General features: G+C 53.9%; 1 protein-coding gene and 1 non-coding gene across 3 annotated transcripts; one reads left to right on the top strand and one right to left on the bottom strand.

The window, feature by feature from the left end:
- The first annotated feature begins 1,145 nt into the window (after positions 1-1,145).
- Positions 1,146-10,881, top strand: Snx20 (sorting nexin 20). Of its 2 annotated transcripts, XM_076838264.2 has the most exons (5): positions 1,146-1,255; positions 4,264-4,401; positions 4,566-4,704; positions 7,094-7,245; positions 8,771-10,881. In XM_076838264.2, the coding sequence occupies exons 3-5, from the start codon at positions 4,575-4,577 to the stop codon at positions 9,437-9,439; spliced, it is 951 nt and encodes a 316-aa protein (XP_076694379.1). In that variant the 5' UTR covers positions 1,146-1,255; positions 4,264-4,401; positions 4,566-4,574; the 3' UTR covers positions 9,440-10,881. The 2 variants fall into 2 exon arrangements, with proteins under 2 accessions (XP_076694379.1, XP_076694378.1); XM_076838263.2 differs by lacking the exon at positions 4,264-4,401.
- A 3,389-nt stretch (positions 10,882-14,270) lies between these two features.
- On the bottom strand, positions 14,271-14,343 carry Trnaa-cgc (transfer RNA alanine (anticodon CGC)). The gene has a single exon. It is a non-coding gene; the product is annotated as a tRNA-Ala (tRNA).
- Positions 14,344-24,552: the final 10,209 nt, after the last annotated feature.

Raw genomic sequence — 24,552 nt, 5'->3', positions numbered from 1 at the left:
AATCCTACAACAGAATTTTTTTAAAAAACTCCAACTACAAACACACAAACGCACACGCACACGCACACGCAAATTGTTGAACCTTACACACGTAAATGTTGAATGAAAGAAGCAAAATGCCAAACAAACACACAGCATAGATGGCTCAATTTATATAGAATTCAAAACTGAGAAGAAAGAAACTGGGATGTGGAAGGATCTATTCATAGGCCGTGAATTCCCAGAGCGAGGAGGTAGCCATCATCAGAATCCGGACCCTGACCGCCCGGGACTGGGAAACCTGGTGGACTCCCAGGAGGAGGCAGCACACTTTATTTTTCTTTTTTCCTGCCCAGCCTCTTGCCTTTGAGGCACAAATACCGAGGGCCGTGGATCACTTAGCTGCCCGGCATCAGTTCCCTGGTAGCTGTTGGACGTGGCTTTGCACCAGATGAAGATCTGAGGCCATCACGTTCCCATCCACATCAGGCACTGACTCTGTCCACCGTCTTTGTGCTCCGACCCTCAGTTTGTCCATCTGTTAATGGGGCATGATGGTTCCCATCCTGCCAAGCTCAGAGGATAGAACAATGAATACTAAAGAGTGTTGGGGTTGGAAGGGGCCCTGAAAGAGGTGGTTGGGTCCTGAGGGGCCTGAGAGGAGATCCGGTCTTGGTCAGAATGGATCAATGATGTGGGAGCGGCCAACTAGACAGAGCGGTGCCGTCTTGTGCAAGCACCTGCTTGCCCTTTCGCCTTCTGCCATGTTATGACACTAGAAGCAGAAGGCCCTCGGCAGACACGAGGACTGCCACTAAGCCTCGACCTCGCAGCCTCCAGACTATGAGCTGAGAAAAACTTCTTTATAAATTTCTCAGTCTACCGTCTTCCCTCACAGCATCAGAAAAGGACTGAAACGAAGGGCTCTGGGAGCCACTCTGGGAGTGCCAGGGACTGCCTGGGCCTCCGCGGGAGCTGGGCTGCTGAGCAGTGAGGCCAGGCTAGACTCCTGCCCTGCCCGGCGCTGCCCCACCCACGGACTGCCACGGGAGACCACAGGCCGTCTGTCTGCGGGCTTCTCAGTATCACCTTTCACCAGCCAATCAGCGGGGGCGATCAGCACAGGTCACACAGCCTATTTCCTGTTTTCAAACAGGGAACTTAGCAAAGCAAAAGCCACTCAACCACTTACCGGAGGAGCTGGGAACCCAGAAAATAAGGGGCTATGTGACCCGCTCCTGGACCCTTGGACATACACAGGGCACGAAGACCTCAGGTCAGTGTTTGATCCCAAGATCAGGTGGCCTCTGAGCTCCATCCCTTCCTCCTGTGACCCCTCCATGCTTGTTGGGGAGAGGGGGGGCCCGGGAAGGGTTGGTGACAGCCAGTAGCACCCTGGGGCTGAGCAGGGAGCAGCCCCCTTCCCATCACCTCGATTCCTCTTGAGATGCCAGCACTCTTCCAAGCCCTCTTGGTCCTGGGGAACCAAAAAGCAGTGCCTGGGACCCTGCATCAGCACAGCCCTGGGGAATCGGTACAAAATAGAAACCGAGGGCTCACCCCAGAACCAGTTGAGACTCTGGGTGTCGAGAGCCAGAAAATCTGCTTTTGAACCAGCTCCCAGACCCCACCCCACCAGGGCATCCTGATGCACACGCATCTGCGGGAGTCCCTGCATTGGGCAGGCTTCTCAGGGAATGTCCAGGTGTCCAGTGGGGCCCACCCTCTCTCCAGTGAGGGCAGCTGCGCATCCAACGTCCCAAATTCTTCTGCCTCCTGGGCAGGCCAGGGAGCTTTATTGCACTCCAGCAGGAAGGGAGCGTGGGCTCTGCAGATAGCCCCGTGTGCCCATCAGAAGGGCTGGACATGGCAGGACTCTTCAAAGCCGGGAGTGAGGGTCAGGGGACCTGGGAGTCAAGGAGGGGGAGGATGACTGTCACACACACCAAGCCAGAGGGCCAAGGGGCTGGGAGCTGATACATAGACAGGCTGGGTGAGCGTCCAGGCACCGTGTACCAGCTCTTGCTCTGTCCTCTGGGCCAAGCTGGCCCCCACACTTCAGTGTTTTATAGTGAAGTTTAGAAATAGTGTCAGCAGAGGCCATGGGGAAGGGAGGGACGAGTCCTCAGAATCCCTTATGTGGCTGACCCCAAAGACCTTTAGAGTTCTTTGCTGTCCCATTTCACAGATGGAGTAACTGAGGCCTGGACATGGATGGGAAGCTGCCCAAGGCCCCATGGTGGCACCAGTGCATGACTTTTCCCTTTCTACTCCTTTTTAAATGGGTGACACCCAGCAAACCCCACAGAGGAAACCTAGGTGAGCCGGCTTTGGCTCTTCGATTTGATTTTCATTCTAAGCCCAGGTTTCTCGGGTCTTTACTGCAGTTTCCAGCCAAGGCATCATTTCTGGGATCTTTTAAGTTCTTGAGAAAGCCATGCCTTGCTACTGACTTGGCACTAGTTGCCCAATCACGAAAGCAGAACGGGAAGGGCTGGGACCCTTGAGGCCAATCCATTCACAGTCACCCATTCTACAGACAGGCTGGCTGAGGCCCATGCAGAGGCCTGCCCACAATACTGCGTCCCTGAGGAGTCCCGGTTACCAAGAGTCCATTAGATAGGAAAGCCTGGGGCCACCGCCATCTTGCTTGGTCACTTGGCATGATATCGGGGACCCACCCCCAGCAGGGCTGGGCTTGAGGCTACGCTTTTCAGGTGGGGAAACGGTACCTGCCCAAGGGCCCACAGTTGGTCAGGACGGAAGGCCGGGTCTCCTGAGTCCCTGAGGACAGAACGAGATGGCTGAGGTGTGTGAGCTGCAGCAGGCTTGAGCTCCCACAGTCCTGGCCAGCCAGGCCCCTGCCCTGTGCCCCAGTTTGCTCATCTGTGAAAGGAGAAGTCGGATCAAGGGCCCCTGGGGACAGCCACTAGACAACTGCCCAGTTGGGGACCTGGAGTATGGCCAGGGCTCCACTCGGATTCCACAGCCCCTGAAGCCTGGCTCCAGTCCCAGCCGAGCGCACCCTCCCCAGGTCAGGCCAGATGAGAAAGGCCCTCACCCCTGGAGCAGGGACCCCAGGGAACCACCAGGGGACGCTAAGGCAGCGTGGCCTGCTTCGTTCCAGGCCGCGGCCAGCCGGAGGGTCAGACCCAGGGATTGGACCCCAACAGTCCAGAGTTCAAGGACCAGCTCCCCTCACCCTCCTGCCACCGTCCCACAGTGATAAAGCCTGTAGGGGGTCACTTGCATCCTCCCAAGTTTGAATCCTTTAGCCTGAGTATCCCGGCTACTTGCTCCGAATGCTCCGCCCCTTTTTCTGATGTGCAGGGATGTGGAATCCCACTCCCGCTCGCACCCTGGAGTCACTGATTCCACAACTACTTCCCAAAGCATCCAGCACCTACCAGATCCTAAAATCAGGATGACTACACCGGGGGTGTGTGTGTGCCCTGACTGGCTGTTTCCAGGGTCTGCCACGGGTCGGCTGTGATGCCATGGGACGGGGCTGCACAGAGAAGCCGAGAAACTTTCTCATTCACTCATCTGGGTCACCAGCAGAGTTGCTGCATCCACCGAACTCGGTTACCGCCTGCCTGCCCTCCCAACTCACCTGGCTAAGACAGAGTCAGCCAGGAGAGGGTGTGTCCTGGCTCCAGGTTCCAGCTCTTGCTCTTGGGCAATTCTAAATCCAAGTTCTTTTATCACAAAGTGAAGATAAAAGTAGTTCCTATCACCGATGGTGGTCAGATTAAGTGAGAGAGTGAGCGGATTGAATGCAGAGTGCACACCAAACAAGTTCCACTTTGCTCCCTGGGCACACTCACCAGCCATGTGACCTTGGGCTAGACCTCCGTTTCCTCATCTGTTATTTACGGGAAATGATAGATGTCTGTGAGCTGTAAATTAGACAAGGAATATGAAGAACTAGGTGAATAAGAAGTGGGCCAAATAAGCTGTCAGTAAGAATTTCCTTATAAATAGATAGATGATAGGTGATGTATAGATTATAGATAGATGGTACAGAAATAGAAAAGAGGATAAAGGATACATGATGATGATAGATAGATGATGGATAGGTAACTTGATAGGTAGACAGATGATAGATAATGATAGATAACAGATGATAGATGAATGGTAGATGGTAGATGATAGGTAATGATAGATGATAGATTGGTAGATAGGTAATAGACAGTAGATAGATGACATTAGATGATACACACAGACTAATCTAAAATTGAGCGTTGGGGCATTTAACTGGACAAGCCAGCATCTTTCTCCCAGGTAATCGTTAAAGCCATTATCTTGGCTTGAAGTCACCACATTGAAAATCAAGAGCAACTTGATAGTACAAGGATCATAATCCTAACAGAAGGTCTACGTCACCTTGGAACCATCTGTCCAGCAGAAGAGCAGACCCAGGTCTGGATCTTGCAGCTGAGTGGGCAGTGGAGGGTCAGCTGGGGGGAGTATTGTCATTCCCCTCTGTACTGAGCAGACAGTACAATATGTGTCCTAGGGACCCAGGAACCTCTGGGAGCCCCAGCATGAATGGGTACTCACTGTTCTCTCTTCTGCCCTGGCAGCCTTGGAACATGGCATGTCCTGAGCACCCTGGCAGCCCTGGCTGGACAGCACCCGTAACCCAGTGTGCTGCCAAGACCAAGCAGGAGGCACCCACCACAGACCCAGATCTCCCAAGCCCAGGACCTAGAGAACGCTCAGGTGGGCCTGCAGCTTGGGACTCAGTGAGGGGGAAAGGTTTAAAGATACTTGAAGTACAAACGTGGGTGCCTACAATGAATGGGTGCAGGACAGCCTGGCAGCTCTTTTACCCTGGGTCACCCTTGACCCTGGGATGAGGTTTGGTGCTAGTTGCTTATGTGGTAGGTGACCAGGAGGCAAGGGCAGGGGACGGGAAACGTGGATGGGGAAAGCAGGGTACCAGTGAGCACATGACTTGGGCAGGTGACAGGCTCACTCCCAAAGGAATCTTCTAGGAGGGCATTGGTGGAACGTATCTCAGAGTTGTGAGACCACAGTCCCATCCCGCCTCAGCTGAGGGAGGCCCCTGCGCTTGTCGCTACGGCCCCAGAAAGCCCTTAAAGTGGGAGTCTAGTGCTTCCCCTAGAAAGCCAGTAGCATGTTCCAGGACAATGAGTGCCAAAGGCCCCAGCCAGGCACTGATATCTCCCACAGCACCACCTCCTGGAACTAATCTCTCCCGACAGTCCTTCAAGTTGGACCCATTGAAAACCTGCTGTGCTCAATGCAGAGAACAAACCACTGTACTGGCCTCTGGTTCCTCAGGGAAACACCCATGCAAAACAATTAGAAGTGCCACAAACAGCTACTGGAACAAGGTGGGAAGGACTGTAATGCCAAGGAGCAGTTGAAGTGACATGTAGGCAGGTGGACACACTAGGCCAGGGCTTCTGGGGACCACATCACTCACCAAAGAAATGCACAGTTTTAGTAGAGAAAGATTCTAAGCTTTCTCAAGATTCTCAGAGGGGCTCAGGTCTCAAGTGAGGTTTCAGAAACACAGTTGGTACCACACACACATCAGATAGAGCACTGATCTCTAGGATATATAAAGGACTCAAAAATCTTAACATCAAAAATCAAATAACCCAACCAATAAATGGGCCAAGGAACTGAACAGACACTTCTCAGAAGATGATATACAATCGACCAACAAAATATATGAAAAAATATTCATCATTTCTAGCAATTAGAGAAATGTAAATCAAAACTACTCTAAGATTTCATCTCACTCCAGTCAGAATGGCAGCTGTTAAGAATACAAACAACAATAAGTGTTGGCGAGGATGTGGGGAAAAGGCACACTCATACATTGCTGGTGGGACTACAAAATAGTGCAGCCAATCTGGAAAGCAGTATGGAGAATACTTGGAAAACTGGGAATGGAACCACCATTTGACCCAGCTATCCCACTCCTTGGTTTAAACCCAAAGGACTTAAAAACAGCCTACTACAGGGACACAGCCACATCAATGTTTATAGCAGCACAATTCACAATAGCTAAACTGTGGAACCAACCTAGATGCTCTTCAGTAGATGAATGGATAAAAAAAAAATGTGGCATAGACACACAATGGAATTTTACTCAGCAATAAAAGACAATAAAATCATGGCATTTGCAGGTAAATGGATGGAGTTGGAGAAGATAATGCTAAGTTAGCCAATCCCCAAAAAACAAATACCAAATATTTTCCCCGATATAAGGAGGCTGATTCATAATGGGGGTTGGGGGCAGCCTGGGAGGAATAGATGAACTTTAGATAGGGCAAAGGGGAGGAAGGGGAAGGGAGGGGGCTTGGGGATAGGAAAGATGGTGGAATGAGACTTACCCTAAGTACATGTATAAAAACACGGATGGTGTGACTCTATTTTGTGTACAACCAGAGACATGAAAAATTGTGCTTCATTGTGTAATATGAATTGAATTGCATTCTGCTGTCATATACAACAAATTAGAATAAATAAATTTTTTTAAAAGATTACAAACACCAAAAAAAAAAAAAAAAAAAAAAGAAACACAGTTGGTTTCCAGATAGGGCAATGGGAGGGTTGGGTTCAAAGCAGATAAGTGACCCATGGGAGAAAAAGCAGGCCGGTGGGCAATGAGCAAGGGCAAGGAGGGGTGGGCCAGGCTGAGGCTGGAACCCAGCATCTTGACAGCTCCCTCCACCGCTCTGGCGTGTGCTTGGGGTCCTGGGGCAGCCACAGACAGCGCACAGGTAGACAAGGCAGGGTACTGTCAGCAGTACAGGGCTGCACAGTGCTGATCTGCAGGCCGGAGGGCCTCTGCAACATGCCCGCACTGCATTTCACTATCAGGAAACCGGCTGCGGTGATTGGCTATTTGAAGTCGTCAGCAGTGGGTGGGTTCTGCCAGTTTGGACGCAGGCTCCTGGCTGATACCCTCCCCCATACTCATTTCATCAATGTAAGGGTGAGCGGAGGGGGATAATCACCGCTCCTCCTGAATCCTGATGCCCCCTCCAAGACAGACCCAGCCACCGCCCCAAGCCCTTGCCTCTCAAGTGCACAGCCCTGGTGCAGATCCCCAAGCAGGCTGTCCTTCCAGGTGCCCACCCCAGTCCGAGCGCCAACTCCAGCATGACCACCCGGGAGCTGCAGGAGTACTGGAAGAAGGAGAAGTGCCGCTGGAAGCATGTCAAGCTGCTCTTTGAGATCGCTTCAGCCCGCATCGAGGAGGGAAAGGTCTCCAGGTTTGTGGTAAGTTGAGATGGGGAAGTGATGGAGCCCTTTCACATGGCCCTGGGCAAGACCTCGACCTTCCCAACCACGAAATGGGTCGACAGACTTTAACTCACAGAGTTCTTCCAGAGCAATGGCCAAAGAGCCCTGTGCTAAATTCTGTGAAAATTAGAGAGGTAGGAGTCAAGCTTCCAGACCCTAAGAAATAGCCCAGCTGAAGCCCAGGTAATCCGGATTAGTCATCTTCATCCCTCTCCACTGGATTTTGTCCTAACCTTGTGTCTTTTACTGCTATTTATTTTTTTTTTCTTTAAATTGGGTCGATTTTTTTTTTTTTTTGGCAGGGGGAGGGCTTACTGGGGATTGAACCCAGGGGCACTCAACCACTGAGCCACTTCCCCAGCCCTGTTTTGTATTTTATTTAGAGAGGGTCTCACTGAGATGCTTAGTGCCTTACAGTTGCTGAGGCTGGCTTTGAATTCATGATCCTCCTGCCTCAGCACCCCCGATCTGCTGAGATTACAGGCATCTGCCACCATAACTTGGATCCCTTCTTTAAAACACTGAATATATTTAAATGGAAAACCAGGATCACATGACATAAAGAAAAGTACATACAACTACAAATGTAAATAACAAAGAAAACTAAATACCGTAATTCAATTGGCTGACTACTAGGGCCTTGGACCGCTCTGTGCTTGGGGGTGCTGTCTTAGCGAGGCTGGAATTCCAGCCTGTTAGGAAGAGCCACACTTGACCCCTCTTCTCCACTTAATTAGAACCAGGACAATAACAATAGCTACCACTGCGAGCTGACTGCATGCTGGGTGCAGTTCCATGTGGTTTCAGTGCATTAACTCATTTAATCCTCATCCAGTGAATGAAGTAGGTATTATTCCTATCATCAATTTATGGAAAAAAAACGTGAGGCTCAGAGAGGATAAATTACCTAAGACCCACACAGCTAGATTGTGATGGGGCTCCAGAGCCTGTACCCTTAACCAGTACTCTTCTTTGTGTGTGTATTTTTTTTTTTTTAGTTGTAGATGGACACAATGCCTTTATTATATTCATTTATTTTTAATGTGGTGCTGAGGATCAAACCCAGTGCCTCACACATGCCATGCAAGGCAAGCGCTCTGCCACCAAGCCCAGCCCCTGCCCGCCAGTACTCTCTTGAAGGAGAATTCCAACAATAATTTCCTGATGGACCATCACTACCAGTGTGTGTGCAGGATGCTCTGACCCACTTCCCAGTACAGATCACAGAGGCCAGCTTTGATGAGGGAAAGCCACGAGGGTCCCCAGGCGCCCTACAAGGGCTGGTTCCTGTATCTTTTTTCCTGCGAGCTGCCTCCCTGGTGCGGTATTTGTTACTGCAGGGTTGGTGTCTGTCCTGAGCCCCTTTACAGCTCAGACGATGGCGAGGGCAAGTAGAACAGAATTGCATATAAGGATGACCCACTGGCAGGGTATCCTCGTCGTTACTGTCCTTTGCCGGGGCTCTGTCATTTTTACCCGCTCGCTCCCACCTGTCCCGCAGATGTACCAGATCGTGGTCATCCAGACGGGGAGCTTCGACAGCAACAAGGCTGTCCTGGATCGGCGCTACTCGGACTTCGAGAGGCTGCACAAGAGCCTGCTGAAGACGTTCCGGGAGGAGATGGAGGACGTGGCGTTCCCCCGGAAGCGCCTGACGGGGAACTTCTCGGAGGAGATGATCTGCGAGCGCAAGCTGGCGCTCAAGGAGTACCTGGGGCTGCTCTACGCGCTGCGCTGCGTGCGCCGCTCGCGCGAGTTCGCCGACTTCCTCACGCGGCCCGAGCTGCGCGAGGCCTTCGGCTGCCTGCGCGCCGGCCAGTACGCGCGCGCGCTCGAGCTGCTGGTGCGCGTGGTGCCGCTGCAGGAGAAGCTCACGGCCCACTGCCCCACGGCCGCCGTCCCCGCGCTCTGCGCCATGCTCGTGTGCCACCGCGACCTGGAGCGCCCCGCCGAGGCCTTCGCGGCCGGGGAGCGGGCCCTGCGGTGCCTGCAGGCCCGGGAGAGCCATCGCTACTATGCGCCCCTGCTGGACGCCATGATCCGCCTGGCCTACGTGCTGGGCAAGGACTTCGTGTCCCTGCAGGGCAGGCTGGAGGAGAGCCAGCTCCGGAAGCCCACCCACCGGGGCTTCACCCTCAAGGAACTCACGGTGCGGGAGTATCTGTCCTGAGCCAGCCGGGCACCCTCCTGGCAGGGAGGCTTAGGGGCCACCGTGGCTCCGGTGGGCTGCGTGGGCTGCGTTTTTCACGGGAGGACCTGTTGGGAGCTGTGAGTTCCTGGGTGACTTTGGGCAAGTCCCTCTGATCTGTGTGGAACAGAGGTGCTCCTGGGACCCCCTGTGTTTCTAGCTTAGGTCCCCTGATGTCAGGCTCCCTTCATCTCCAGACCGCAAAACTAGCTGCAAAAAAATGTTGGAGAGTGCTGTGGACCTTACAGATGTTTTTGTGGGAAGCAGGAGGAGAGGTTTGCATCACGAATCATGGACTAAGCGCAGGTAATTCCCTGGCAGAGGGCTCTCTCCAGCTGCCCTGGGTCTTCTTTTGCTGCTCTTATGCTTATAAGTAGACCCACCCAGCCGGGTGTGGAGGCCCCCAAAAAAGGGCTGGGGATGTGCCTCAGTGGCCAAGTGCCCCTAGGTTCAATCTGCAAGACCAAAAAAAAAAAAAAAAAAAGACCCACCCATTATCCTAATATGCTTGCTCTTCCCCTTAGCATGCAGACCTCACTCAGCAAATCAAAGGCTCTCCTGTTGTCCCTCCAGGACAGCCTCTCCCCCTGCAGAGCCCCCAGGATGAAGGTTGTACACCGGTCTTTGAAGGGTGGAGGAGGATACTGGGCCAGAAAGCTATCATGTCATAAGATTCCATGACAGGCATTTTTAGAAAGGGAAGTTCCAATGACCTCTCTGACTAGGACGCTAGAACACATTGCCTGGAGGTGGATTTTCACTCATATGGCCGATGTTTCCTGCATGGCATCCCCAGATATGTAGATACAGCCCTGGAAGGAGGGGGAACAAGAACATGCAGTGGGGCCTCTGGGTAGAAGAGACTGAATTCTCAACAGCTCTCCATTGGAGGTACAGAGTTCCTGGAACCTCTCTGATAGTGTGAGGCCTACTGTCTACTGTCAGGAAAGGACTCACACCATGGACACCAGAGTGGGGTGGAGAGCCAGCACCAATGACCTGAGCTAATGGTACAGGCTGAATTGGGCCAATGTGTATCTGAGCCTGGAAGCCCCTGAAGACCTAAACAAACTATCTGGCCAAAATTATCAGGCCAGAATGTGGAAACCTTGATGTTGGGCACTGCTTTGGCCAGTGTGGGATATGGCCCAGGTCAAGGTAGCAGTGGACAAGCATTCACTAAACCACACCAGAGTCTGTTCAACAGTGACGCCTTGTGGCAACCACTGTGTGGCCCAATCCCGGCTCTTTCCTGAGGGTGAGAATAAAACACAGACAGCTTTGGACAAAGAAAACCCTCCTGTCTGTCTGTTTGCTCCAGGAGAAGGACCCTGGACGCAGGAATGTGTTGGACTTCTTGAAAACCAGGGCATATGGGAAATTAGAGTGTTAAAAAAAAAAAATAAAAGTCGTGACTCTGCTATGTTGAAGATCCTACTGAGACTGCAAATTATTTCATCGACTATAAAATGTTCTCAACTGTAAAATGCACCAAATACTTACTAAGAAAAAGTGCCCAAACGCTGAAGAGTTTCATAGAGGATTCCAGCAGACTGGGAAACCAAAGAGTTAGGTCCCCAATATGAGAGTCAATGCAAGAGCAACCTACGGTTCTGGGTGGACTGTCCCTAGCAACACTCATGCTGAAATTTAATCCCCACTGTGAGGTATTAGGAGGGTAGAAACTTAATCTATGGTGTTTGGAGGTGGGACTTTTGGGAGGCAGTCAGGATTAGGGATGCCATTAGGGTGGGAACCCCATGATTGCATTAGTGACTTTAAAAGAGAGACCCAAGCTGACCCACTTGCTCTGTCTTGTCTGGTGAACCCTGCCCTGCTGTGGGATTCTGCATCCTCTTGAGCAGAAAGGTCCTCACTAGCTGCATCCCCTAGATGTGGGGCCTCCAGAACCCTGAGTTGAGTAAATATTTGTTCTTTATAAATGTCCCAGTCTGTGCTATTCAGTTATAGCAACAATAACAGTGGATGAAGACACCTGCTGGGCAGGGAGGGACAAGAGGACATGGGCGTGAATCGAGCTTGGCATGGGTAGAGGAGGGGATGTCAGAGAATTTGGACTGCAAGCTTGTGCTCACCCACGTTTGGGGGCTGAGTACAACAGTGTGGTCCAAAATAGCTCCAGAAGAGCAGTCGTGTTGAAGCGGTTTCACTTGGAGGTGTTCCCGCAACTGCTATTGCAAGCTCTCTCTAAAGGAAGTCAGCGTGGATCTAGGTCAAGACGCTGTGCGTCTCAAAGTCACAAATATATGATGTGTGTGTGTGTGTGTGTGTGTGGTGTGCACACCCAGAGAAAATACCCATATGGGGTAGAAATACCTACACAGTCGTAGAGGGGTGTCCCCATCACTACCACCTGCAGAAGGACTGGATCCTGACATGATTCTCGGGTAAAGGATTCCTCCAGCTCCTGAATAATCAGGAGCTGCCACAAAGGGCAGCTTTGGGACCCCAGCATGACACTCATGCCCTTCTCCCAGTTCTCCCAACAGCCGCAGCCCGTGGGTCCAGTGGAGTTTCTGCTGGTCCTGTGCACCGTGTCCTCGTCCACTGTGGGTTGTCCTGGGATGACTGTGGTGGCCAGCTCTTCCCGACACATGCCATTTGCTCCAGGAGTCGGAGACCCGCTCATTTCTTGGGTTTGGGGAATAAGTCCTTGAATTCTCAGGCCCTGCCCCAGGGGTTTCCCTCATGGCTCACGGTGACCCCACGGGGTACCCACTTCCCGTTTTCCTGGGCCCTTCCCACTGTGCATTTCACTTAGACCTTGTTCCAGGGGGCTTTGGGGAGCTGGGAGGAAGCTGGGCCAAAATTCTCCTGCTGTCACAAAAGCTGGGCCCACGGGAGAGGTGAGGAGTACCTGCCTCAAGACCCTGGGTGGGGCTGGGTCCAGCAGCAGCAGGCTCCCCAGAGCTTGGGGGAAACGCAGACCTTCAGTCCCGCCTCGGCCTGCACAGCCGGCCACTTTAAGGAGATCACCCCTACTCCTACCCCCACTCCCGCCCCCTCAGGTGACGCTTCCCTGCAAACGGACCGCGGGGGGCCTTGAGGAAAATCACCCCCAGAGCCCGGGCAGGTGCTTTCCTGGGCTCCTCCCCACCTGGCCTTCCCCCTCCCAGCCCCTGTCTCTTACAGGTGCACCAGCCCAGGTCCTGGGTGGCTCTCACTGGTGGCCCCATGCCAGCCTCTCCCCGAACATGCTCTGGGCACGTGGTCCTGAAGCCCAAGGAACCCGTGTCCTGGGGTCTCCCCTTGGGATGGGACTGGGCTGGTGAGACCTTCATCCAGAGATGCGGGGTCTCCTAGTGCAGGCAGCTTCCCCTGTGTGGGCCCTGCTCCCGCCCCCCGTACAGAGAAGGACACAGGCACCCTGAGGGCCCAGGGGACTTACCTGGGGTGTAAGCTCGGATCGGTGGGACCCGCGGCCCGTACTTCACTTATTGAGTCCTGTACTGGAAGAGGAGAGGGGAGGGAAGGGGACGCGTCCCTGGTCCTCTCAGTGGTCCTTCAAAGCCATTTAATTCACCTGTTTACAGATGGGGAAAGTGAGGCTTGCAGAGGGTCACTCAAGGTCACAGGAGACAGGGACAGTGCAAGAACCTGACGTGGGACATCCACATCAAAGTGATGTGCTTTGACAGGTAAGGCAGGCCAAATGATTCCAGGTTCAAATTCCAGAAAACCCTTGGCGAGGCCACCCGGCTGGACTTGGGCTCAGGGTCAGCGTTGAGGCCCGGGTGGGAGCCTTTAGCCCGTCTGGCTTCCTGGCCCCAGGCGGAAGCTCAGTTCAGGGTGGGCTGCAGCCCTGAGGCCAGCGTCCCTTTGCTGTCCTCAGAGCACAGGTCCCACTAGCCAAGGCTGCTTCGGAGCAGCTAAGTGACCACCAACTCTACCTGCTGCTGTCCCTGCCCGGCCGGCCTCTGGGTTCAGAGCCAGACTGCACTGGCCACTCCCCCAGATGCTGCCTTTCTGGTGTCTTCCTGCTCAGTCACACGCCCCTTCCTCTGGGGCCCTGTTAACAATGCGGCCACCTGTTTTGTCACTGAATTGCTATTTTCCTTGTAGCTGGTATCCTTTTACTTATGTAAATTTATTTGAGAAAGAAACTTCCTGTTACTACCCGAATCGGAAAATCAGAGTCACTGGCTATAACTGGAAGACAGCTATCAAATAACCGCAGTGGAACCTGCCACCATATCCTTCCCCAGCAGGCCCCGGCCAGGGGCAGGACGCCAGTGGTCCGTGGTTCAGAGGGCAAAGACCTGTTATCAGCGAACCAGGGCTTCTCTTTCACTCCGATAGACACGAAAATACGGCAAGAGGAAATAAAGTTCCCAACCACGTGGTCCTGGTGATACAGCATCATGTCAGACTGTCCGTCTGGAGACATGGCAGCCTGCTGCTTGTCCCCCCGCCCTGGCCTCCAAACTACAAACCCTGTGCTCAGCCCTTGCTCTCCAGCTCGGTCAACACCCGGAACAGCCTTCTTACTAGCTAGCTAGGCACTCTTTTTTTTTTTTTTTCCTTTTTTTAGTTTAGATGGACACAATATCTTTATTTTATTTTTATGTGGTGCTGAGGATCGAACCCAGTGCCTCACGCATGCCAGGTGAGCGCGCTACCACTTGAGCCACATCCCGAGCCCCTCTCTCTCTCTTTTTTTTTTTTTTTTTTTTTTTGGTGGTGGTGCTGGGGATTGAACCCAGGGCCTCACGCATGCCAGGCGAGCACGCTACCACTTGAGCCACATCCCGAGCCCCTCTCTCTCTCTTTTTTTTTTTTTTTTTTTTTTTGGTGGTGGTGCTGGGGATTGAACCCAGGGCCTCATGCATGCGAGGCAGGCACTCTACCAACTGAGCTACATCCCCAGGCCCTGCAGTTGTGTTTTCAGATGGTACTTCCAGAATGTCCCAGACCCTGGGAAGAGCTGGGGGTACAGCAGGGACCAGGACAGACAGGTCCTTGCTTTCACAGAGGTGGTGTGTCAGAAGGCCACTCGCAGAGCAAACCCAAGCTGGGATAGAATGCTGTCCTTCAGCCAGGTGCCCAGAGAAGACCACTCCAGGAGGAGGGTTTAAGGGAGACTCCAGGCTGCGAGGGGCCCTCGACAGAGCGCAGGCGCACGGGAAACAGGAGCTCAGCCGTCACCCTGGACTCTCCTCTGACCATCAGGTTTGAGTCTTTTCCCAGAAAGGGAACATGCTGTCACCCTGATGTGTCACCTAGCTGTGCCACCAAGAGAGTGGGCTCCCAGGCCAACAGAAAAAAGCTCCTCATGGCACCGCTGTCATTCCCCCTGGCTAGTGAGCGGCTCGTTGCAAAGTGAAGGAGCTGGGGAGCTTGTGCTTGGGGCATGCAGAACCATTCAGTTACCAGGACAAAAAACAGAGTTAACCTCACAAGGGAGGAATTTATTCTCTGAAGAGTCCTCGCGGAGACCAGCTTCCGGGCCAAGTTGGAGCCCAGGTCTTGAACTTTGTCGCGCTCTCGCACTCTCGCTCTTCCTCTTAGTTCTGCTTTCCCCTGCTTGGTCTTCTCTCCTCGTGTTGACCAGATGGCTGCAGCAGCTCCGGGGTCACATGCTTCCTTCTTGGCAACAGAGGAGTCTCCTGTCCAGGACTCTTTTGAGGTCCTCGCCTATAGGCTGTGTAGGAAACACAGCTGTCCTTTTCTGAAGAGCCCCATCCCCTCAATGCACAAGTGCCAACAGCATGCGTTTCAGGGTGGCCTTGATCAGAATCAGTTCTTGAACATATTGTTTAGCCATCAGCTTTTTAAATTGCAACTGCACATCCTGAACACTTCCTGTAATAGATCCTGTTCCTACAGGCCACTTTTGGTGGTTTCATTGTAGTCTAATGCATATGCCATAGTTATGTAACCATACATTAATATCGCATTTTCCTTATTTCAGGCAACACTGCAGCAAACATCTTTTTGTGTTTGTGTTCTCTTAACAGCAGTCTCCAACAGTGGCATCTCTGAATTTCTAAATATTTCTATTAAAAATCGACTAATTTGATTTGTTGTAATTTATGGTGCTGGGGATGGAACTCAGAGCCCCGCATATGCAAAAGCAAGCACTCCACCATGAAGCCTCGCCTCCAGTCCTAGTTTTATTTTTTAATTGACAAAAGATTGTGTGTATTTATGAATCAACACTTTGAGTGGTTTTGATATTACTTTACTTCTCTCTCCCTAACGGCTGGACTCACTCACTCCTCCACCATACAAGTGTGAGAGGGATGCCAATTCCTTCAGTTTTACATTATCCTGGGATTTTAAACTCATTTTAGTAGTTGAATCCGTGTCCCTTTTCGGGGACAATCATTCCGGAGGCAGGAGGGACCCAGGACTGGATCCCGCTACTCACCGGGATGCCAGCAGGTGGCGCTGCCGCCCCGGCGGCTCCGAAGCTCCCCCTGCCTTGGGCGCGGGAGAAACAGAAAAAGAGGAAGAAGGGGAATCGAGCAATTCTCCGGAAAAAAGAAACTCAACTCGGTAAAGCCGTCCAGGGGGGTTGAAGAGATGCTGGGAAGAAACGGCTTTCTGGGGGAAAGGCTGCGCAAGCGCCGAGGCCCCTCCCGGGTCTGCAGAGGAGCCTCCGGGTGGCCGGCGCCGGGGGTCAGGACCTGGCCTCCCCGCGCCCCGTCCTTTCCCTGCACCCAGAAGCCCCAACAGGAGGAAGGAGGCCGCTGTCCCCGTCGGGGTGGCCATCAGCCTCCACCTCCCATAAGGGAAGTCCTTGTCTCCCAAATAGGGCGCATGCAGGGTGCCTCCCCTGGGGCCACCTCGAAGTGGCCGCTCCGCAGGGGCTGCGTGGACCCTCGGTGACCTGGAAGGGGAAGCGCCGCCCGCGGGAGCCTCGGGCATCCCGGACGGAAGGTGCGACAGGCGCCTCCCCAGCCCCCACCTCCCTCCCTTGGGGACCCGGATGGTGGCGTTGGGGGGTTCCTGTCCCTGTGGCTCAGTGATCAAGTGTCCCTGGATTCAATCCCTGGGACCAAAAAAAGAAAGAAAAGAAAAGAAAAACCACTAAGCACCATCTCCAGGAGGTAAGCCTCCCTAGGAGCCCTGAGAGTCCACTGCAGGGACGTTCCCCACAGAGACGACCGCGTCCACCCAGACACCAGCTACGACTTCAGAGCAGGGCTCTCGCCAGTGACTTCCCCACCCAGGGACAGCCCCAATGCCCACGGTAGGAACGCTCTGAGGAAGCTGTGTAAGGTCTCTTGGTAGCCATAGTCGTGGATATAAAGAAGTGCAGACAATGGGAAGGTGGACCTCCCAGGCAGGTGGAAGGAGCACTCGCCCTGCGATGCTGCCTCATGAAGGTCAAGGTCAAGCCAATGAGAGTGTTTAAGAATTCTTACTTAGATGGCAAAACTTCTGTCCAAGTATCAATCAAGGTTCTCAGAGAAACGAAATCAACAGGAGAGAGAGAGAGAGAGAGAGAGAGAGAGAGAGAGAGAGAGAGATTTATTATAAGACATTGGTACCCATGACTACAGAAGCTGAGGGATCCCCCTCTGCTGTCTGCAAGCTGGAGACTAGGAAGGGGGAAGGTCTGCCTGCAGAGGGCAGGAGGTTGATGACCAGCTCCCAGTCACCCATGGGGAGGGAAATCCAAACTCCCTCCACGTTTTTATTCTCAGGCCCTTAAAAGGAGAGAAGGGCTGGGTGATGTTCACGCACATTGGGGAGGGTCCTCTGCTTTGCTCCATGCACCAGTTTCAATGCTGATCTTTTCCAGAATCATCCTTATAGACACACCCAGGAAAAAAATGTTTCATCACATACCTGGGCATCCTGTAGCCCAGGCAGGTTGACAGACAAAATTAACCATCACACATCTAAGGAAACAAGGAAGAAAGGGTCACAATGAAAGCCCTGATGGTGGATCTTGCTTCCAGGGGAGTGCGGAGGCTTTGATGTGGGAAGGACAGCGGGGAGTCTTGGAGGTTCGGAGGTGTACTAGTTCTCAGCCTTAGGTAATGGTTACAGGGGCTTTTGCTTGCTAATAATTTGCTTAGCTGTACACCTCAATTCTCTCTGTGTGGCATATTTCAAAATAAAAAATATTTTAATAAAAGTACAAATGGATACAACAAATATGAATTACGTATCTATTAGGCACTGCTATGGTTTAGATAGGTGTCCCCCAAAGGCATTTCTGTTCAGGCTTCGTCCCCAGCTCGTGGCACTATTGGGAGGTGGAGAATCTTTAAGAGGCGGGGCCTAGTGGGAGTAAGTTAAGGCACTGGGGAATGCTCTGGAAGGGCAACCCCTTCTCCCTCCTCTCTGCCAGGTCCCAGCTATGAGATGACTGGTGCTGCCATGTGCTGCTGCTCTGCTATGCCGCCTTGCCATAGGCCCCAAAGCAGTGGGGCCAACCAACCACAAATGGGAACCTCCCAAACCGTGAGCCAAAATAAACCTTTTCTCCTCATAAGCCGCTTCTCTCGGGTATTTGTTACAGTAATGGAAAGCTGACTAACACAGATAGCGTGTACCACGGCAGACAGAACCTGAGGCTTCGGCCCCCAGCCGTGCTGCCTCACAGGGCTGCGGAGGTGACAGCTGGGGAGGGCTGGTCAGATGAACCTGAGGCCTCAGCCCAGGGAATGACCCAGGTCAAGGCACGTCATACCTGCAGGCTGGCATCGCACTCACTGTGGTCCCCAGTTTCCCCAACCTTCAGGAACACATCGGGAAGGACAATCAGCTGGGGAGGCACCAGTGGGTCCCCAGAGGTGCCTCCATCAACCAGCAGCGTGTGGCCCACTGCAGGGGTGGCCCAGCTCTTGGTCCTGCCCATCTCCATGACATTTGCCTCATCGCCTGACAGTTCCTTTTTGTGAAGAGACAGGGTCAGTGAGTCTTGAGTCCAGCAGTCCAGGAGTGTGAGGCAGAAGGGATGGTGACCAGCTCCAAGCCCTGGCCTCAAGGGACCTTGTGGGCTTCACTCACCCTCATTCTGCTGTTGTCATGAGAAGAACATGCTCAGGCTGTCCTGCTGGGGACACTTGATGAGATGACACATGGAGCCAAGCCAAGGGCAGCCTAGACAGCGGGCAGCCTGTCAACTCCAGAAATGTGGCCAAGCTCGGTCAAGATCAGCCAGGTGATTCATGAACTCACTCCAAAGTTACTGTTGTTTTAAATCATTGAGTGTGGGGATGTTTGTTACTAAACATAGCTAACTGATACATGGTCTGTGGATAGCCTTGAGATCCAGGGACTTGTTGGAAGAGCTTCCTAAAAGGGGCTGTGTAGCTTAGAAGTGACCAGCACCAGTTTTCCCAGTGCCTCACCTTCTCCGGATTCTCTCAGAAGCTCCACGTGGCCTGTTTGTCAACATCCGCACTGTGACTACCAGTGCCTGGTATGCAGAGAACCCTCATGCTAGGCCCTGGGTTCAGCTCCTCACAAACCCACCCCACTTACCCCACAACAGCCCTGGGAGGTGGGTGCTGTTACCACCCCTGATTTTACAGATGAGGAAACAGGGAGGAAATCAGCTTCCCAGTTCAAGGCACATGTAATAGGAGGCAGCCTGGGAGCTGACTTCAGGGCCTGGGCCTTACCCACGTGCTGTCCTACCTGCCACCCCAGCCAGCCGCCCTCAGAGTATCTCCCTGGTGTCAGACACCGAGCCTGGGGCCTCTACAGAGGGGCCCCACCCTCTGCTTGAGTCCTTGCCACCAGGCCACCAGGTGCCCAGCGTGAAGATCAAGCTCAGCAGCATCGTGTCCAGAAGAGCACGATTCCCGTGGATCAGAGGCCGATTTACAGGACCCAGTGGGCAGAAAGGAAGCTCTGTGACAGCTTCCAAGCAGGACGAAGTGTGCTGAACAGCGTTCGTCACTCGGATGGAAAGGCTTGGGACATTGGATAGGAGGGGGTACAGAGCTGACCCCGTGCAAGTTCCAGTCTTTCCTCCAAATGAAATTTGATACAGGAGCCCAACCCAGAAGCTCCACCTGTGGAGCCCCGTATGAGATCCACAGCGGAGATCAAGACCAGCGACTCTACTGAGGGAAAAGGCTCAACCCCACAGAGGACAAGAGTGAGAGGGTCGAGACGTGAGCTCAGATCTCCTACTTCCCACCTCTGAACTCGTTCTCCTGTTCCACAGGTGTAAGTACAAAAACCTGCATTCCAAAATGAAGCCATAATTATGATTTTTTTTAAAGCATCATTTTTGGAAATGGTGCACTTAGCATCACATAGAGTCACTAGAATAGAACTGACCAGTCCTCATACTTCAGGGCCTCATGTACAGCCTTACCGTGTTCGTCTTGGGGTCCACTGGGACTGTGGGCTCTCTTTCTCGGGGCCATCTCTCTGCACTCCTCTCCCTTCACCTCTTTGCACAGCCCTCCTGTAGCTGACCTCTGCAGAGCCCGGACCTCCTGGAACAGTTTTTCCCTGGTGGGCTCACCACCTCCTCTACCTCCCGGGGTGATGGACTTGCTGCAGGTGGCTTCAGATGTGATAATATTCTCCAGAGTATCCCCGGTCAGTGAGGGGCCAGAGCATGAGCCTGGAGCCACGTGTGGAGTGTCTCTGGGTCTCTCCTGCCCGGCTCTTTCTGGAAATAGCACCCAGTTGTTCTCCCTGGTGGAGCCATGAAGCGTGGGTGAGCTGGAGCCCAGGACTCTGGCCAGCCCTCCGCGTACTGGGTCTTAGCTCCTGTGCTTGAAGGGAGCCTTCGTCACCCAGGGCGGCTACGACAAATCACCACAAACTAGAAAGCTCGCAAATTCAGGTGCTGAAATTCAGGTATTGGTGGCCATGTGCCTCTGAGATTGATTTTTTTCCACTTTGGTACCAGGGATTGAACTCAGGGGCACTCAACGCTGAGCCCCATCCCAGCCCTATTTTGTATTTAGAGACAGCGTCTCACTGAGTTGCTAAATGCCTCCCTTTAGCTGAGGCTGGCTTTGAACTTGGAATCCTCCTGCCTCAGCCTCCAGAGCCTCTGGGGTCACAGGCGAGCGCCCGCTGCCCTCTGAGACTTTAGGTAGATACCGCTCCGTGTCTCTCACCCAGCTGCTGAGCTTCCCGCATCCCTCGGCCTGTAGCTGCACAGCCCCATCACCTCGGCCTCCGTCCTCACGTGGCCTCCCCCTCCCACCTGAGTGTGCAGGGTCCACATTTCCTCCTTAGAAGGAAGTCAGTCCTCAGGCCGGGCCCTCACCCCGTGTGACCTCATCTTGACTCAGTGACATCTGCAAAGATCCTCTGTTCAAATAAGATCACTAACAGCCACCAGGGGCAGGCCCCAGCCTGTATTTAGAGGGGACACGGTGCAGCCCCCCATAACCAGGGAGGGGCCGTCCTGGGTGTACGCAGTGGGACCTGGGATTCTGTGGAATCTCGGCGTTTCCAGGACTGAACCAAATGCTAGTTGGTCCAGCCCCATCTGCAGCCATCTTGCTCTCTACCTTCCAGGGCACCCTGGGCCCCTTGATGTCCCTCCAAGTGTCCCTCCAGCCCCAGCCCCAGCCCTAGCCCCGGCAGCTCTCCCTGTGATGATGCCACCCCCTTCCTCATTGCCTCCCACTGCCTCCTCCACGCCAGCCTCCATACCAGCCTCCACACAGCCTCCGCGAGGCCTTTGGAAATCATAAAGGACCCACTCACCCCCCAGCCCAGAGCTCCCGGGGTCCCCCTGACTCTGACCCTAACACCCAAACTCCTCCCCAGCCTCCACACCTGGCCTCACCTGGCCTCACCTGCCTCCTTCCTGCCCTCTCCTCTCCACCCCTCCCCAGCAGGGCAAGCTCTCCATCTGCCCCTGGGCTCCTCCCCAGACTCATTAATCACCCTAATGGCCCATTCTAGAGTTTCTATCTTGAAAGTCCCCAAGGGTCCGTGTGTTCCAGGCTTGGTCCACAGGGGGGCGCTGCTGGGAGATGGTGAAACCTGCCAGAGGGGGGCCTTGTGGGAGGTCCTTAGGTCCCAGGGTCACGCCCTCTACAGGACAGGGGAACCCCTCCTCTTTCCTTATTTCTTTTGCTTCCTGGCCAGGAGGGGTGATTTTTCTTCCTTGCTCCTGCCCTTGCCTTCAGCTCTCCCACCAGAAACCTGAAACAAGGAGTCTGCCCGACCATGGTCTGCAGCCTCTGAAACCATGAGCCCCAAGAAACCTTCTTTCTTTATGACTCAATTACTCAGGTATGTTGTTACAGTGGCAGAAAGCTGACTAAAACCGCCCATGTTCCCTGGGACATCATCTTGGGGGCCCTCTGAGATCCAGATCACTGCTCCTCTGCAGTCCCATAGGGTCTCTCACCCTTGGTGAGACCTTGGCTCTTTTTGTCACCACCTTGAATTTTTAACGATCTTTTTTTTAACAAGGGTCCCATGTGATCATTTTGCACCGGGACTTATAAATTGTGTCACCTGTCCTGGTGTCTGGTAGACAAGAGACACTCAGCAAATAGTTATTGGATGATGCCACAGCATCCCTGCACCCCGGCCCCCTCAATAATCAATACATAAATAAACAGCTCCGTCTGAGAAGCTGGGCCAGGACCCAACCAGCCTCAACAGAGGGAGAAAGGGGAGGCTGTCAGGCAGTGCAGTGTGGGAGGGAACCAGGCCCACCCTGAGTCCTCTGCCTTCTCCTCTCATGTCCCTCCCCTGCCTGTCTCTGTCCCTGGGTCCTGAAGCTCCCTCCTGGAGCCAGGAGGGCCGTGGAGCCCCGGGAGTGGGGCAGGGGCAGGCTGCCAGAGAACTGAGGGGGGGGCTGAGCTCTCACGCTGGCACACCTGGACGGCCAGTGCACCCTGGAGTCCAGCACCAGGAGAGGCCTGCAGCTGGTCTATGCCGACTCCGAGCAGGGGTGCAGCCTCCCTGGCCACCCTTACTTCAGTCACCTGAGCCCCCGCCCTGTTTTGTATTTTATTTAGACACAGGGTCTCCCTGAGTGGCTTAGGGCCTCGCTTTGGCTGAGGCTGGCTTTGAACTGGCGATCCTCCTGCCTCGGCCTCCGGGGCTGCCGGGGTTACGGGTCTTTCTCCTTTTGACGGTGCTGGAGGTGGGACCTGGGCTTCCCCTGCTGGGCAGGTGCTCGACCACCACGGACCACCGCCCCAGGCCCGGGGACCCGTTGTTAAGGGGGATCTGGTTCCCTCTGAGCCACCGCCAATGGCCACAGTCTCCAGCTGGAACTGACCGACCGCTGCTTCTGTTCCTCTTATTTTTATGGCTCTTTCTCATCATGGACGGACACTGGTTTTCTTCCCCCACGTTCCTTACGCAGTGCATTTACATTTAGGAAAAAGTGTCTTAAAAATAAAAGGGGGAAATTGGGAAGGATGTCCTGAAAGCAGGAAGTTAGGGAGATTGGGGGGTTGGGCCCTGACACAGAAGGGACACAGTGGCTCAGGGAGGGATGGGGACGCGTCTGGAGTCCTGTAAGGTGACCCTAGGTCTCTCGCTGACCTCCCTGCCTTGGACCAAAGGTGGGGCCCAGCTTTCCTCCCAGAATCCCTGGCACCCAGGCTCCCCTCCCCCTCCTCCGGGTCCCTTGGCCCATTTAGAAAATCAACCCGGGCGACAGGGAGGGCTGGGGCTCACCCCCCTTCACAGCACTCAGACAAGCAAGTGTGGAGCTGAGAATCTTGTTTCTGCTCTGAAACTGCCAGGCGCAGCCTTTACCGCGTGTGCTCGGCAAATCTCCACGGGCCGCGTTTTAAATACTCTTTCTCCTTTTGCTGTGATCAAAGGGATTGCTTGTTCCCCTGATAGGTGACAAAAGATGTCAGAGAGACTAACGAGAGAGAAGGCGGTTGCCGCCCCTTCCTTCTGCCTGGGGGAAGGAGAGTCGCAGGGCGTCTTGGGCTGGGTGGCTTCTGGGAGCGAGGGGGTGGGTGCAGCAGCCACAGAGGAGGGGACCCTGGGCAGGCCAGTAGTGGACACAGGTGGGTGGCCCCCAGGATGCATTTTGGCTTCTCCATTATGCTGGTGCTGCAGGAGGGCTGGCTCCTTCCCTGGCTCTGAGGCCGCCTGTGATTCAGACCAGTCCCTAGGAATCTTGCGCACTCCTGGCCACAGCGGTCCATTCTGAGAGGGTCATGTGGCCAAACCAGGATCCATGAGAAGCAATCCTGGGGTTCTTTTAGATCCACTTTCGACAGGGCACCTCTTTCTGAGGTATCCAACATCAGCAGGAATGATCCTGATTGATGATGGCTGCTGCTGGATCCCGTCTTACCTGAAGCCTGGAGCCAGCTCTTGGATCATTCAGGAGCCAACAGGTCCTGCTGTTCGGCACCAGCCTGGAGCTGCCAGGAAGCTTGCCCAAGAGGAAATAAGAAAATGAAGCCCAAATTATGTAGTACGAAACGGAAAGGCCCTGAGTCCTGATGATCTTAAGCTCTTAGATCAAGCCACACCTGAATGGGGATCAGCAAACGGCTTTTGGCTTAGTTGAGGTTTCTCCCTCTTCTCCTCTTTTACCACTTGAGCATGTGTCTTCAGGCACTTCAGTCCCTCCTACAGTGCCCCCTTTCTTGTCCCCTAAGAACTTGGCATAGTTTCTCCATCCAGCCACACTGCTAGGCTTCATTTCAGCCGCTCCCAGGCTCAGGACTCCACACTCTGGAAGAACCGCTGTTCGAGGCCTGAGTCCAGATGAGACATGGAAGCCTGCTCAGTGGGCCCCGACCAGCAGCAGCAGCGGCACCTGGGAGCTAGTTAGAGACGCAGACTCTCCGCCCTGCCTCAGACGCTCAGGTGGGACCCAGGGATCTGTGGGTGACCCTGGTGCCCAGGGAGGCGTGAGCGGCTCTGATTGACGGAGACATCTAAATAAACTGAATGTGCCTGGGGAAGAGGGCAAGGTGTCCATCATGGCGCACAGATGTGGGGAGCTCGGGTCATGCCGCGACAGGTGTCTCCGAGATCCCCTGCCGCTGGAGACCGGAGCAGGAACTTGAGGCCTCCTTCCACAGGCCGGCACCAAACGAGGTGGCAAAAGGACCATGGCCACCACCCTCATGTCCCTCTGCCTCCGTGGCCTCCTGGGGAGCCACCTCCATCAGGGAGCCCTCCTGCCTCCCTCG

Source organism: Callospermophilus lateralis, chromosome 18 (assembly GCF_048772815.1).
Source record: "Callospermophilus lateralis isolate mCalLat2 chromosome 18, mCalLat2.hap1, whole genome shotgun sequence".
In the NCBI taxonomy this organism is placed as follows: domain Eukaryota; kingdom Metazoa; phylum Chordata; class Mammalia; order Rodentia; family Sciuridae; genus Callospermophilus; species Callospermophilus lateralis.
Note: the sequence above shows the minus strand (reverse complement) of the source record. Positions and strands in the feature narration are given on the sequence as shown.